General features: G+C 40.4%; 2 protein-coding genes across 3 annotated transcripts; one reads left to right on the top strand and one right to left on the bottom strand.

The window, feature by feature from the left end:
• Positions 1-6,369: 6,369 nt before the first annotated feature.
• Positions 6,370-10,285, bottom strand: LOC143111867 (uncharacterized). Of its 2 annotated transcripts, XM_076274120.1 has the most exons (6): positions 10,164-10,252; positions 8,223-8,277; positions 7,984-8,135; positions 7,440-7,854; positions 7,015-7,104; positions 6,370-6,759 (listed from the first exon to the last, which is right to left on the bottom strand). In XM_076274120.1, the coding sequence occupies exons 3-6, from the start codon at positions 8,026-8,028 to the stop codon at positions 6,593-6,595; spliced, it is 717 nt and encodes a 238-aa protein (XP_076130235.1). In that variant the 5' UTR covers positions 8,029-8,135; positions 8,223-8,277; positions 10,164-10,252; the 3' UTR covers positions 6,370-6,592. The 2 variants fall into 2 exon arrangements, with proteins under 2 accessions (XP_076130235.1, XP_076130234.1); XM_076274119.1 differs by lacking the exon at positions 8,223-8,277 and having other exon boundaries at positions 10,164-10,285.
• On the top strand, positions 9,918-14,714 carry nccrp1 (P1, F-box associated domain containing). Its single transcript, XM_076274118.1, has 7 exons — positions 9,918-9,939; positions 10,166-10,327; positions 10,797-10,886; positions 11,189-11,285; positions 12,295-12,390; positions 13,668-13,806; positions 14,453-14,714. Exons 1-7 carry the CDS (start codon positions 9,933-9,935, stop codon positions 14,594-14,596), a joined length of 735 nt encoding a protein of 244 aa, XP_076130233.1. The 5' UTR covers positions 9,918-9,932; the 3' UTR covers positions 14,597-14,714.
• Positions 14,715-16,290: the final 1,576 nt, after the last annotated feature.

Below are 16,290 nucleotides of genomic sequence, written 5' to 3' on the forward strand. Positions count from 1 at the left end.
ATGCCAATTAACCCTATAGCATGTAGTAGCCTCATGACTCACAATTCTACTAACTTGATTAATATGCAATAGGCCTTTTAAACATAAACTGTACATGAGCCTAATTAAGTGATTTTATTTGATCATAGTCTTTACCCAAAGTGCTATACAGATAAGGAGAAGTAGACTATTATAGCTGTTCATCAACAAAAGAGTTGAGACAGAAATGTAGACGCTAAGATGACAGTCTTCAGAAGGCTCTCCCTCAACTTGATAGATAGTGGGGCAACATTAGATATCAGTAGACACTCCCTGCTGTAAGTCATACTCTCTCCCTTTCGCAGTTGTTTCCAATAAGCAGCCTCTGGCAGCTAATCATCACAAAACCAGCTTCCTAATGTATATTTTCCTTCCATAATCTTCAGTTTGGAGATGAAATCTTTCACATTTATTTACTACAAATCACAAGAAACCACAGACGGTTTGTGGCTCCAATCCACTATTTTTACAGGTAATTTTAATGGGCCAATGTGTTGGCCCAGTAAATCACAGAGGTTGAGTGCCAGGGGAGACTTTGCTTATGGGTGCAGCCCAGGAGTATCGGCCATAAACTGACAGAATTTCAGTGCTGCTACTGCGCCGGACCGACGGTTGGCAAACGGGACAAAGCCGAGCGGCGGCATCCATTTATGAGCTTCTGGTGCCAGCTGTCCCTTGGGCATCATCTGACATTGGTGGAGGGGCCTTGAGATATGAGATATTATATGTGGGCATGCGTTGGGCTCAACTACCTCTCCCACTCACAAACACATGCACGCATGCACTACATGCATAGGCACACAGGTGCACTGACAAAGACACACACATACACACACATAGACATACGCATGTGCTTGCATTCAGTACATACACATGTGTTTGCTCGCACAGATGCACACAAACTCTCTCTCACACACACACACACACACAATTACAAGCTTATACACATTGATTCACAACTTTACATATCGGTAGTAGCCTTACTGGTTTATTAATACATGCTAGAAACATGGTTGTTGTGGTACTGGCCAATGGACCGGTTTTGCTAATACACAGAGACAGAGAAAGGACACTGGTTAGCTCCAGTTAATGTTGTGTGAAGATTCTGCGGGCATCTGTCTCATGGTGACACCATTGATAGATTATCAGCTGAGAATTAAAAGGTCAAAGTGCACTTTTGAGAAAACCGTGACATCCAGAATCCAATAACCACCATTCTATAACATTTTATTATTATATTTTGCCTATAAATGAAACATGTTGTTATTATTAAAAAAGACGTGGCCTGGCTGAGTATGTGGTGTAGGGGCACTGTACTCTATCGTTATGTAAGGCTTCACTGAATGTTCCAGCTACTTGAAACCTGTCGCTGGTAACTGTAATTAACCCCTCCATAGGCACACACACTCACAGTATATTTATATTTACACTTACATAATTATGTATATACAGACTGCACATTATTCACCCCAACCATTCTTCATCCATGAGGTATCATGATGTTGTATACACTACATACTGTAATATATATACATATATATTCATTTCTACATCATCAAATGGAACATTCAGTAGCTAGTGACATTCTAATGTCTTATGTGCATGTGCGTCTGTCAGAGATTGCAGGTAAAAACTGAACTCCTTTTTCACCTTTTTTGTGTACTTCTTTTTTTTTGTATATATTTTTACACAGACACTTAAGTTTACAAATGTATTCTTCAATGCAAGACAAAACCCCAAGTGACCATAACAATCTTAGCGCTTTGACACAGATATTTTATGCATTTTTTCAGAAGGCCGAGGCTGCATCTGTCCCAAAGTTAGCCAGTATCGGTGTCTGCAAGTGGTGGCGCAGCATAACGTGCTGGCGTGATCCGATGCATGGAACACAAGCTTTGGGGTAATTCTGTCTGAAGAGAATGTTCTGTGCCCTCAGGACCGAACACTGCAGGAGCCTCTCACTTTCAACTTCCTCTCTCTCTCTCCCTCTCCCTCTGTCTCTCTCAGTTTGTTACTACACCCACACCTCCTGATGCTTCCCTGTTTTTCTCTAGTTTATTGCCCAAGCTCTCCCAACACATACCTCAGTCAGAATTATATGTATCTCAACTTTGCCTGACGTGGCAGTGGAGTTATAAATGTGTCTGTGTGTGTGTGTTTGGGAGACACAGGTGTTCATTCACTATCTCACTCTCTCTGTTGATCCCAGTAAACACTGTCTAATGATTAGTTCTACATGCTCAAAGCATTACCAGAGGAGACAGCTGTAACGTACATGAGTATAGTCCATTGGATTGTACTTCATAGCTTCATTTTTGATTGATTCTGAGTTGAAATTGAACAACTTTTATTATGTGGACTCATCAATGTGCAGTGTTTTAATAAATGTCTTAAGTACAGGGCAAATACTGCAATGTCAATGTGCAACTGTTACTACTGTTCTACTACTGTCCACAGCCTAATGTTTTACTACTGTTTTACTGCTACACTGTTTTTTATGCTATATTAGCACACATGACCAATGGCTTCTGCTACAATACTGAATGGCTGTAACCCTATTACCTCAACCTATTCTTGCACTGATATAGTTTTTATATTACCTTGTCTACATTATACATTACTCTCTTATTTGTCCATATTTATTTATGCTCTAGACCTTATTCTTGCACTGTTGCACTACTGTTGGACTACTTTTTGCACCTTCACCATGATACTCACTCTCTTAGGGCACCTTACCATGCACACTGAATTACAGGACCAGTCCCGGCCCTGTCACTGCAAGCGCCTCATGCTTGATCATCCTTAAGCACACTGTGGATTTTTTAAATTTAATTTATATAGTATATTTAGTATTTAGTTTTTTAGTTTTCTTATCTTCTACTGTCTCTATTGTACAGTGGAGTTTTGTTATATGTATATACTTATATTTACTCGTTCTGCTGTACGTGCATGTTGTGTGTGATGTCTGTATGCTACTGAGACCTTGAATTTTGGGGATCAATAAAGTATCTATCTATCTATCTATCTATCTATCTATCTATCTATCTATCTTTGTCAGGTGTTACTCGAATGATTCTGATTTGCTGGCAAACCTTCCCCACTAGATGGAGACATCTCCTGCATCTCCTGGATTTTTCCTGTCTGGTCCTCTATGAAATCAGCACTTTCCATACTGTTGTCTTAATTCATTTATTGGCAAACAGTTGGCTCACATATGTGTTTAAATGGTAAAGGTGTGGTTTACTGTCGATTCAGATATTTCTGGTGGTTAATGGCTAAGTAGCCTATGACTCCGACCATTAAAGTGAACACTGCAAATTGGCGCACACAGCTCCTGTCACGATGACAGGAATTCTGTAAGGAAAGGAACATTATAAGATGGTGCACAGATGTGAGGGGTGTGGGGAAAGGACAGAGAGAAAGAGGAAGATGCCACTTTTCACTTGCTTTTTTTTTTGCAAGCCTACAAATCTAGAATCCCCAATCGCTTGAGGTCATTATTACATCATCAAATGGAACATTCAGTTAGCAACATTCTAATCACATATTTGTGATTGTAGGCTTAAAGTCAGCCACAAGGTGTCACATAATCTAGCTTGATTGCACATATTGGTGTTGGTGCTGAGGATCAGTCCCCTTCAACATGTGAAGTGCTACGGGGCCATTTACACTGATGCCCTATAGGCCTATGCCCTAGTTACAAGTTCATTCATTCATTAGTTCATCCATCCATCCATTCATTCATTCATTCATTCGTTCATTCTCTCACTCATTCATGCCACAAGGTGACAATCATATACACAGTAGTTCACCTTGTTTTTCATCTCTCTGAGGTGGTTAGATGTGTCTGTGCAGTTTGTTGCCTCACAAGTTTTCCCCTTTCTGTCTCTCCCTGGGTATTCTATATCAAACCACAGAACAATATTACTACACTGCTCAAAAAAAATAAAGGAACACTTTGAAAAAACATCAGATCTCAATGGGAAAAAAACTCATGTTGGATATCTATACTGATATGGACTGGGTAATGTGTACTGGGTAAAGGATGGCACATTATTTTTTTGGTAATGAAAATGTTCAACCTACAGAGGGCCGAATTCAAAGACCCCCACGAAAATCAGTGAAAAAAGTGAAAAAATTATGCGACAAGCTAGTCCATTTTGCCTACATTTCATTGCAGCAACTCAAAATGGTACTCAGTAGTTCGTATGGACCCCACATGCTTGACAATGAGACGGCGGATGGTGTCCTGGGGGTCTGCTCCCAGATGTGGACACGGCCATCATTGAGCTCCTTGACAGTCTGTGGTGCAACCTGCCGGTGTTGGATGGACCAAAACACAATGTCCAAGAGGTGGATGGACCAAAACACAATGTCCAACTGGATTTAAGTCAGGAGTGTGGGGGACAGTCAATTCCTTCATCCTCCAGGAACTGCCTACACACTCTAGCCACATGTGGCCGGCCATTGTTGTGCACCAGAGGGAACCCAGGGGCCTCTGCACCAGTACAGGGTCAGACAATGGGTCTGAAGATTCATCCCGATACCTAAGAGCAGTGAGGGTGCCGTTGTTTTGCCCATAGAGGTCTGTGCGTCCCTCCAAGGATATGCCTCCCCAGACCATCACTGACCCAACACCAAATCGGTCATGCTGAATGATGTTGCAGGCAGCATAACGTTCTCCACGACATCGCCAGACCCTTTCACGTCTGTCACATGTGCTCAGGGTGAACCTGCTCTCATCTGTGAAAAGCACAGGGCGCCAATGGCGGACCTGCCAATTTTGTATTCTATGGCAAATGGCAGTTGAGCTCCACAGTGCTGGGCAGTGAGCAGAGGTCCCTATAGAGGCCATCGAGCCCTCAGGCCACCCTCATGAAGTCTGTTTCTGACAGTGTGGTCAGAGACATTCACACCAGCGGCCTGCTGGAGGTCATTTTATAGGGCTCTGGCAGGGCTCCTACTGTTCCTCTTTGCACAAAGGAGCAGATACTGGTCCTGCTGCTGGGTAAAGGATCTTCTACCACACTGCCCAGCTCTCTTAAAGCAACTGCCTGTCTCCAGGAATCTCCTTTTGAGACTGCGCTGGGAGACACAGAAGTCCTGGCAATGGAACATATTGGTGTGCCATTCTGGAGGGGTTGGACTACCTGTGCAACCTTTGTAGGCTCCAGGTACTGGCTTATGCTACCAGTAGTGACACTGACCCTACCCAAATACGAAACATGAAAAATCACTTAAGATGGAAAAATTATCAGTTGCCACCACCTGTAAAACCATTCCTGTTTTTGGGGTTGTCTCATTGTTGCCCCTCTAGTGCACCTGTTGTTAACTTTGATGACACCAAAGCAGGTGAAACTGATTCACAACCCCCTCTGTTATGTAACTGGCCAGACCAATAGCTTACAAGTTTGATAACGTTGATACACCTATGAAAAAGTGTTCCCTTATTTATTTTGAGCAGTGTATATACAGCACCCACATTTATTGTTTTGTTAAAATACTAATTCTATCAGTACACATGACCCTGGCATTCAGATACATCACTTAACTGGTGTTAGCGCCTTCGCTTATCACTTGAGCCATAGGACTTTACACTTAAGGGCTGAGTTCTGTTCTTAAAGCCCTCAATTACTTCTTGAGCCCTTTTTCAGACCTGCTTACAGAGGCCAGATCCCTGATCCTGAGCTCAATCGCTCAAAAACACTTAAAAGGAACACTCCTTTGTTTGGGGTTTCCACATTTTTTTTCTTCAGAAAGGAAACGTCATTAAATGTGCAGTAACGACTTTTTGTTGACGATTATGAAAATACTTGTGGGTTGATATTGATGATGCAACTGTCCAGGCCCTCTTAAATGTCCAGAAATGCATAAAACAAATCATCAACATACACTGAATATTTTTCAATTATCATACTTCAATTGCATGTTACTATTGTAGTTCAATACACATTTAATTTAAGCATAAACTTTAATTAAAAAGCTTTACAACATGTTCTGCAGTTTATTTATCAGTACAAGTAGAATATTATATTTGATTATATTCAACTTTATTGTCATTGTGCAGAGTACAAGTACAAAGACATAGCCTAGAAATCTAGACGCGCTGCCAGGGCTAGTCATTTGCTGCCAGGGCTAGTCTAGCAACTCTCCGTTGACAATGTGAGCTCCAGAAATCGAAACTTAATCTGGCATTGAAATCGTGTATAGAGTCGTTTGTTGGGTTTAACATAATGATTGATGACAGAGTTGCAACGGTTTGGCTTGAATTCCCTGCTACTTGAAAACAAATATCCTATTGCGGTCCTATATTGCGTGCAGAGGGAATTTGAAACAACTGATTATCCCGCACCTCGGACTGAGCACTGCGAACGGTGAACAGTGAGTGCCCAGACCCTACATTTTAATGTGGGTCTGGCTCGCCAGGCTAACAAAGACAACGAAATCACTTAAAACCAGAAGTGTAAATTAGCAGAAAAGTGCAATGCGATATGCCATGGTCGTGGACACCTCAACAGGCAGATATGTACCTCAGATATGTTTCAAAACATAATTGCAGAGGGAAAAAGGTAGATCATTTTAAACACCTCCAGTACTCAGTGAAGCATCTCTGTAACTTCAGCTGCTCACCTGCGATATCGTCTCTTGGGGACATCAATGAACGGATGTTGGTCTGACACGCCACGTCGAGGCCTGTGAATGCTGGTCTGTCAGCACGACTCAAGCCTCTCCCCGACACACCTGTGTGAGTAAGTATGTGTGTTACCAGTCTGCATGTGAAAACAGGCTGTGTGTGTATTTGACCCTGTTTACTCCGTTTTCCTCAGTTTACAGTGTACTCTGGTGTGGTGGTGGTGGTGGTGGTGGTGGTGTGGTGGTGGTGTGTGTGTGTGTGTGTGTGTGTGTGTGTGTGTGTGTGTGTGTGTGTATACAGCTCTTCTGTGCATTATCTGCTGTTGGCTCCACCCTGGGTGGGTGTGACGTGTGTCTTATTACTTGTCATCGTTGAGCCTGTCTGTGTTTGCTTGTGTTGTCTCTTCTGTGGTGATCTGTAGGCTTCATTCTCTTGCTTGCTGACCTGGTAATCTACCAACACACACAAGAAAATTAAACATTTGGAACTATAGCTAAAGCTTAAATGTCATAGCGGCAACTTCCCACATAATCAAATTGTGGTTACAGTTTTGGTTCAGGTTATGTTTACTTAGCACTGATTTTTATCCAAAGCGACTTACAACATAGAATGACACATTTTAAATACTAAATTTCTAAGGCATTGTGAGCCTTAATGTAGCCTATATTGGACCTACATGTGAGCTATACCCTATTGAGGATTCCAACCTATGTAACTGTTCCCATAACAGAAACCTCAATATATCTGTGCTATATGAGGCTTCATTAGAGAGAGAGAGGTCTCGTACCATCATTAAATTGAAAAGGAGAGTGAGGTCTTCCAGTCCTGACTGCCATAGATGTTTTCTGGCCTTCAGCATTACAGGATGAGGAACTAGGGGAGGATGGGCGCCCCTTCCGGCGGCGCTGCATCTGATTGATCCCTCCCAGCGTCATACGGTACATCCCTGCACATGGCCTGGGACAACGCTTGCACTCCTCCATCCTATCAGCCAGTCTGTTCTCACACCATTTGACCGGCACACTTTCTGCAGGTCTATGGATCTCTTCCAACAGATATTCCGGCTCACTGTTCTCACAGACTGCCTGCGCTGTTCTGTTATCATTGCTGTGCATAGGGCTTGTGGTGCTTGTGTTCAGGTTCATTGGCTGGCTGCTCTTCCTAAGTCCCTCATCTGGTGACTCTGTTTGATGAGCAGGACACTGATGAGTAGAAGCAATTATTAAAATACAAACTTTGATCGCTTTGGACACATTTGAAATATGGCCGAAAAATATCCATATAGACTTTATAATATCTCAGTGTAATAATATACTAAACAAAACCCTCACCTTAAAACAATAACACTGTGGGGTCTCCCGATTCGATTTCTCCATCACGAAACTATTGATGCCTTGCTGGGACAGTGGGAAAGCTGCACACTCTCATAGTCCAGTACTGAAGACCAGTTTTGCCCCACACGTGCACACCTTGGAAACGTGAGCTGTACAGCACATGACAAGTTGCATTAATACATGTTTTTTTTTTTAAAAATGAACAGAATGCTGTGAAAGTAAGACAGTTCCTTTACCTGGCTGCCATCAGAATGATGAATCTTGTGTCTCTGTACATTCCAAGCCTTTGTTCTGCCCAGCATATTATGACACAACAATGACCCTAATAATTCATCAGTATTCTAAACAACTATTCAGCTCAGTGATGCAGTTTAGACAAAGATACTTTATCAACCCACTCAAAGTTTAGCCCAATGGAACCAGAGATCTTGCTTTCATAGACATCACTTCTGAAAATATCTTATTTTATTCATAACCAAGACACAGGAGACTCACACCAGATTTGTTACATAGGAATAATCATTGCATTACAAACTCAAGCGGTCTGATGAGGATTATGGTCTATCTGGGCAAAGAGAACAGAATCAATAGACTAGGCCACTTGAGCAGTTGTACAAATCTCTATAGTTTCTAGCTTCAGTACAAGGTAAACTGATACTGAGGTGAACCTTTTGGCTGAATGTGAAAATATCACCAGAGTGCCGTATTTGAGCTGTTGGATATTTATTGTACATTTTGGACCAAATCATAGAAACTTGCCTTTTATGTATGGTCTTTATGTAACCAGTAAATCTTTACAATCTGACCAATCATGCTGTTATCTACTCTCTAGAGGCCTAGTGGTTGCTATGTTTACATTGAAAGCACACATCCATCCACACGCCCCATATGTAGCCTATGTATGTTCATGGTTTCCAGGTATGACTAGTGAGGGACTTTGGCCTGTTTCTGCCTTTAACACATTGTGCATGTGACAACCTTATCTTTTGCTTGTGTAGCAATACATTCTACATTGTGAAAAGGGCTTTTATCAATAGTCCATACTAGATTAGCTGTTCACTAAACTGAATGTTTCCAAACCTAGACAGCCTTTTAATAGAAAACTCGATTTTGTTATTTTGTTTTTTTCTGTCATGATATGCTTTCCATCACTGATCAGCACAACAATTGGAAGGTGCCATCTGTTGATATATATCAGATGTTTAAGTGTTCATATGTGTCTGTTCTCTATTTAGGCTACTCTTAATGAAAAAATCTTAATAAGTCTTAAAAAGGCTTTCATAATATTGATAATTTAAATGTAAAAATCACATATTATTCAGGGGGATTACCCTTTATAAGAAGGGTGAGGATCTGCTCATTTCAAATCTTAAAATGGTGGATTTAAGCAATATGTCACACCATAGACTGAATGCTATTGATAATGAATGTAGCAATACATTCTACATTGTGAAAAGGGCTTTAAACTCACAATAAATGGGAAAAGTAGGCTAATATTCCAAAAGTATATAGTAGGCTCCAGGCTGAGTAAAGCCAATCTCTGTAAATGCTCCCCTTGAGACCCTCATATCAAACATATTTGCCTATGTAATTAAACTGCATGCAAATAATGAATAGGTAACTTTTGATTGAAATACTTCTTAGCACATTGTATGCTATATGCAGGCCTAAATAAAATGTCATCCTAGGCCTATTATTACCACAATGCAAGTCAGCCAGCTTAAAAGCTTTGCCTCTAGATTCACTTCTGTTTTTTTTTTTTTTAGGATTTGTAGCCTGAAACGTTGTTATAGCCAGAAGTAGCACAGAAACATACTATGTTGATGCATTGCTTGCTTGGCTTCTCTATTTCATGTCAACTGAATGTTGGCATATTAGCCTATATTACATCTGATGGCCTGCAACAAAATATGTTTTACTATTAAATAGGCTAGGCCTTTTACTGAATGGAAAGTATGTAGCCTATTATTTTTATTTTCTGTTAAAAAATAGCAAATAGCCTACATGTCATTATCTAAACTTATTCTAACTAACCTAGTCATTACGCAAAGGTCTTTCATGCAGCCTTGACATTATTTCATTCACACTTTTATGATGATCGGTCGCCCACACTAATCACTTTCGGGGTGGGGCAGGGATTGTAAAAGCATGATGATACCCTTCCTGATCTCACTTACAGGCATTGCAGTCGGAGGCACAATGGCGGACTGGAAGGAGAAATGCGAAAATGAGTATCATCTTAAGTCCAACGGAATTTCGATGCCTGATAGTGTTGACTGGAAGATGGTCTATGAAAAGAAACCCCTAGGACGAAATTTACTGAAGAATCCTGCTCCTCATGGTAGGCTAATGTTCGACTTCATATACCACTATTTGGTGACTAACTAACTGAAGGCTGTTGTTGTCGGTTAAGCTTGTATCTGGCATACTTGGGGGCTACTTGTGTTGTCTAACTCCCTTTTAACTAGCAACCGTTGTGTCCATTTCTTTCAATAATTTAGAACGAAGTTCTAATGTTTACGCATACACTTCCGGGAAGGTGGAAGACAACACAGATTCCAATTGGCTGATTCACGCCTGTGACTGTGTCAAGCGTGTGTGACCATGACTGTAGCCTATCTGTCAAAAACGCTAACCCCAAAGTTTAATTTTAAATGCAATTTGCATGTCGCATTTCTTTTGTAATTAGGTCAAATTTGTCATTTAATTTGTCTCACTACAGTTACAGGCTATCTTGAACGTTTCGCAAGATCTCTATTTGTTTTGACAGTTAATTTGGTAACGTGATGTTCGTTTGTGTGAACCTGTAGGCGTGACTCACCATGAACCACCGCCGGAGCCTGATCTGTCAGAGGTCCCGCCAGACTACAGCAACGCACCTCCACCCACTGAACCCAAAGGTAGGCTATGTAGTGGTGGACCTTGAAGTGTAAGTTATGTCCGCTTAAAACAATCTCCTTTATGAAAAAAATGACAGTCTTGGATTTACAAAGGTTGTAAATGAAAAATGTAAACATCTCAACTGGTCTGCTTGTTGTGGCCTAGCCTATAGCCAATTTAAATAAATGTACATTTACAGTAGCCTAGGCCTTGGCTAGGCCTATCCACGCAGACTTGATGAATTACAATGAAAGCCCATTTTTCCAATGGACACATTATAGGGGAGGGAAAGCTTTCTACATGTGATGTTTGTGTGTCTCAGGTGATTATTCGGGATGGACCAAAAGTAGAGGGGAGATGTTCTCTGAAGATGCGAACATACCTCCAGGCGCTGTAGTTTGCTATCTTCCCCAGTTCAGGTAGGTATATAGACCCATAAACTCTCACTCTCATACACGCACACACACACACACACACACACACACACACACAACACACACACACACACACACAATCACAACACCGTTTCAACCCATACGTAAAATTGGCTGGGAATACCCACACGAAACTTTTGCAAATTTGTGATTAGCTCTGCAGGTCTGTCTGGACAAGAGGCCACCAAAGCCCATTTCTAATGTTCCTAAAACATGGGAACGCAAGTACAATAGCTAATCTAGCATGGACTTGTATTTCTTTGGAATTGATTAAACAACTGCATTTAAAACCTTTGTTTACAAGATTGCTAGTTACGCCCCTGCTGGAAGTCGTAAGGCAATGAACCTTGTCCAGACCCACTCTCAATTCCAACTGAGAAGGTCTGAGTGCTAACCAGGCTGTAAAAACTTCTGAACTGTTCACTGAACTGAATGTTTCCAAACCTAGACGGCCTCTTAATAGAAAACGGGATTTTGTTATTTTGTTTTTTTTCTGTCTTTCATGATATGCTTTCCATCACTGATCAGCACAACCATTGGAAGGTGCCATCTGTTGATATATGTTGGTATCAAGTTCACATAACATCTACCTCTACTATTTTCAATAATATTGCAGTGTCAGGTTACATCTTTTCAAGTGACAATAGTGTAAGTGTGCTAACTAACATCACACTCAATATGTCATCAAAACACAGCAGCTTTTATAACATGTTAATAATGAGATGGTTAAGTCAATCTTAATGGTAGATTCTCTATTTAGGCTACTCTTAATGAAAAATTCTTAGTAAGTCTTAAAAAGGCTTTCATAATATTGATAATTTAAATGTAAAAATCACATATTATTCAGGAGGATTACCCTTGATAAGATGGGTGAGGATCTGCTCATTTCAAAAATGGTGGATTAAAGCAATATGTCACACCATAGACTGAATGCTATTGATAATGATAATATTTTTGATGGTAAATAATACAATCTCCTGTCATCGTTCCTTAGCTGGCTCACTATGGAGCAGCGTGTGGATCTCCTAGCTGAGGGATTATGGCCAGAACTGCTTGATGACTTCCAACCAGCTATTGCAATTGATGACTGGTGAGTGAGTGTTACACTACAATGGCACCTTTTTTTGTACAAGTTAATTTTAATGTTCACTTTTTAATTGGTGTGGATATCAGTCCCTTCAGGCTTCTGTTAGCCAGGTTCGTTGAACAGTCAGAATTACAGGGACATATCTCCCGTCTGCATTTCTCAGCAAACCTTGACAACTGTCAAAATTGGGATCCAAGATGTCATTCATTATCACTGATGTGTGTGATGTAGAAAGGGGAGAGAGAGGAGGAGCGTTGTTTTGTCTCTAGCAAGTGCTCAATTAATAAGTACAGGAATGTTTCATGTATTAGCTGCATTGTGTATAAACCTCAGGGCATTGTTGTATGCAAAGAACAAAAAACAACATCATTAATTACAGTAACTGCACCCATGTATAAACTGCAGTTCCCGATAGCCCAAATGAATCAGAATTAGATTGTGCTTTATTCATGAAGACTGATGAAAAGAAATGCATTCCCATGTATAGCCTGCCCATGTGTATTAACATCATAGCTGAAGACATTTAGCAAAATCAATGTATAAACCTCAGTTAATAGTCAGGAAGTTACAGTAATTCATGCAAATTACGAGTTTAATTCACATCACCACTTTGGTGCGAATGTTATTACGCTGAAGAAAAGTCATAGCGGAAGTGTGATAGGACAGGTTTCATACAGCTGGCACAGTGTGGCAATGCCTGTAAAAGGGGAAAAGAGAACTTCGTGGAACACACCACTGAACACAAGTTTGCACAAGAATTACAAGACATAACCAATAGTTAAGACACTCATGTTTCAGGACATCTGATGCAACTGTACATCTTACCCAAGTGTTGTAAAGTAATATGATAGAAATATTTACTGGAGAAATTTAATGTTGGCAAAACAGTTACTTACAAGAAATTGCCATACATCTCTAGATGGTAAAAAGATATAACAAACAAAGTATTGTTTTATATAAAGATGAACTCAAGCAGTAGATGGTTGATCAGACACTGCAGTAATCAACAAGTCCTTGGTCCCTAATTCATTTGATGGGTTAAGTGCAAAGTCGTAAGTCTATCTAAAGCTAAAGTAATACAATCAATTTGCTACTGTACTTTAACACCATGGACAAGACACTGAAGCGCAAACATTGATGAGTCAACCCAATGCTCCCATATGCCATATGATAGCTGTAGTTCATGTGTGACTATCTTGATGACAGACTTCACACTTTGCCCGCCAAATAAATTAGGGCCCCTTAAGTTTAACTCAGGTGTGTTGACTGCCTTTTTATAGGTATGAGGAGAGTCAGATCCATGAGTCCATCTACCAGCTTCAGGTGAGGCTGCTCGGAAGCGATGGACAGACGGTCATCAAGGAGTTCACCAGCAACCCTCGAGAGGACCTGGAGAATTACTCCCACAACTGGAAACAGGTGAGATGCACGGGGAACTTGTAAGGGCATTAAGCTGATGACACATGGGTCAACTTTTTGCCCAATGTTACTGGGAAATGTTCTTCATTGTGGTGGTTCTGGCATGTTCCCATTGGTATTGGGCAACAATTTATTTTCTGGAATACTTTAGTCATCAGTAGGCAAATCGTCATGATTATCCAATCAGAATAAATAAAACTGGTTATGTGGTTGCCTAGCAACATTGCTGAAAACAGTTGATCCATGTATCATCACCTTTAGGGGTCACACAAACTATACAGAGGATCACACTCACACATACTAGCACACAGAGAAAAATGTGTGATTCTGAGAATGTTTAGCACAGCACAGACACATTTTTATGAAAACAAAAGAGTATCACTATTACATAGTCACGTTTGAGTGTTGTAACACTTGCATTTATATAGCACTTTACAGTGAAGGGGGAACCTCACTAACCACCTCCAGTGTGTAGCAGCCCCCTCAGTGATGCACGGCAGCCATTATGCACCAGAACGCTCACCACACTCCAGCTTGGCGAATGAATGAGCCAGTTACACTGGGAAATGATTAGGGGGCCAGATTGAACGAGCCCAGGATGGAAATTGAAATGTCACACTTGTGTGTGTTTGTCTACTTTTTGCAGGTTTCCCACGTCTTCTCAGGCTACGGCCCTGGGGTTAGATACGTGCACTTCCTGCACAGGCTGAAGAACAGCTTCATGGTTGAGTTCCACTCCACCCTCGTCACTGGAAGCTCTGTCATTGTAAAGCCTTCCAAGTCAAGTTAATATGGAAAGACGATGGCATACAGATTCAAAACGTGCCTTATCCAGTGTTACCCAGCAACAGATATGAAGAAAAAAAACACTCCACACAAATATAACAAAATAAAAGATGTTTGATGTATGTTTTTGTGTTATTCATGAATCACTGCAATTAGTATGGTACAGTACAGTACAGGTAATATTGTTCATATTTACATTTATATAGTTTTTTAATAATAATGCATACATGTTGATGCAAGATTTTAGGACTGCCAATGATGACAGTGCAAAGGCACAATAAAAATGGTGAAATTATCTCGATAAATATTATATTTAGCAAAATGTTTAGCCACCAAAGTGGCGTTAACTAATGTGAATAATAGAGAAGCACACTGTTTTATGATACCCAGGCTTCCCACTCTAAGACAGTTGTAAAATTCCATGACTTTTCCCTGACTTTCCCTAACCAAAAACCTGAATTTGCATGACTTACTATATAATGAATGGTACATATACCGACCAATGATTTCAGAGCAGCTGTGTAGCATTTAATAATCTTTTACTTTTCATAAATAAATGGGCATTGACTAAAGTTGGTCTACTCATGCAAGTAATAAAGCTAATAACCAGATATACACCAATTCTGCGTGGAAATATTGTGTTAATGTATTTCTTGTACTACTACAACATAATTTTCCCCAAAAATGCTAAAATTCCCTGACTTTCTATGTCTGGAATAGACTTTCCCAAATTCCATGATATTCTAGAAATTTCATGACCCGTGGGAACCCTGAAAACATTTGCAATTTCGTGGTGCAGTTGTCAATTCTGTGCCCTCCCAACACTGGTGTGAGTATAAAATGCTTGTACACAGAGACAATCTGAAAATTAGTTTATTCAGAGTACAAAAGAAGACTTTGCCACTGCAGTGCACACACAGTGAAGAATTTGTTACGCATATAAACATCCATTCATTTCTGATAACATGTACAATACCAAGGCGTTTACATACATACATATCACAGCCATACATAAAGACACTGTGTCCATGGGCATTCCCTGGTGTAGACAAAACACAGAACTTTCTAATAGTGTAAAATCATAACCAACCTAATGATGTGATGATAGTTAGGCTGTAACAGGCTGCAAAAATACTGTTTCTAGTGTTTTGGTTTAAACAACATTGCATAGTGTTCAAGGCACAATTTGGATTTAAAGGCCTTGTGGCAAAATATATGACGTGTTTCCTTGTGCTGGTTGAATATGGCCCTAAACAGCACAGTGGAGATATGACAGATGAGGTTAGATTAGGGTTAAAACGAAGATTATCCCTTAATAAGACCACAGTAGTTTATCCAGCGTTTTGGTTTCTGGAGGGATAGTTTAAAAACTAAGTCACTGAGGAGTGTATGAATGTTAGGTTTACTTTGTTTTTAGAAACTTTTACATAAAGTATTCTTGGAAAACCAATCCACTTTTCCATTCGTATGACTAGACAACCAGGAAAAATCCCCTAATCTTTTTACACGAATACACAGTCGATTCCTCGTGAAGTTTGTTCTACTGTGACAATAGGCACAATGGTCATATCCTGAACGTGTCCTCTTTAAACAGGCATGTCTTTTGCACATTGTATGCACAAACAGGAGTGTTTTTTGTACATTGGATGTAGTCCCATTTACTCCATATTCCTCCACCCCTGCCTCCAGATGTACACT

This window comes from Alosa pseudoharengus, unplaced genomic scaffold, assembly GCF_046254945.1.
Source record: "Alosa pseudoharengus isolate Yale_2024_CS ecotype anadromous, Long Island Sound unplaced genomic scaffold, YU_APseudo_1.1 YU_APseudo_1.1_scf_8, whole genome shotgun sequence".
In the NCBI taxonomy this organism is placed as follows: Eukaryota; Metazoa; Chordata; class Actinopteri; order Clupeiformes; family Clupeidae; genus Alosa; species Alosa pseudoharengus.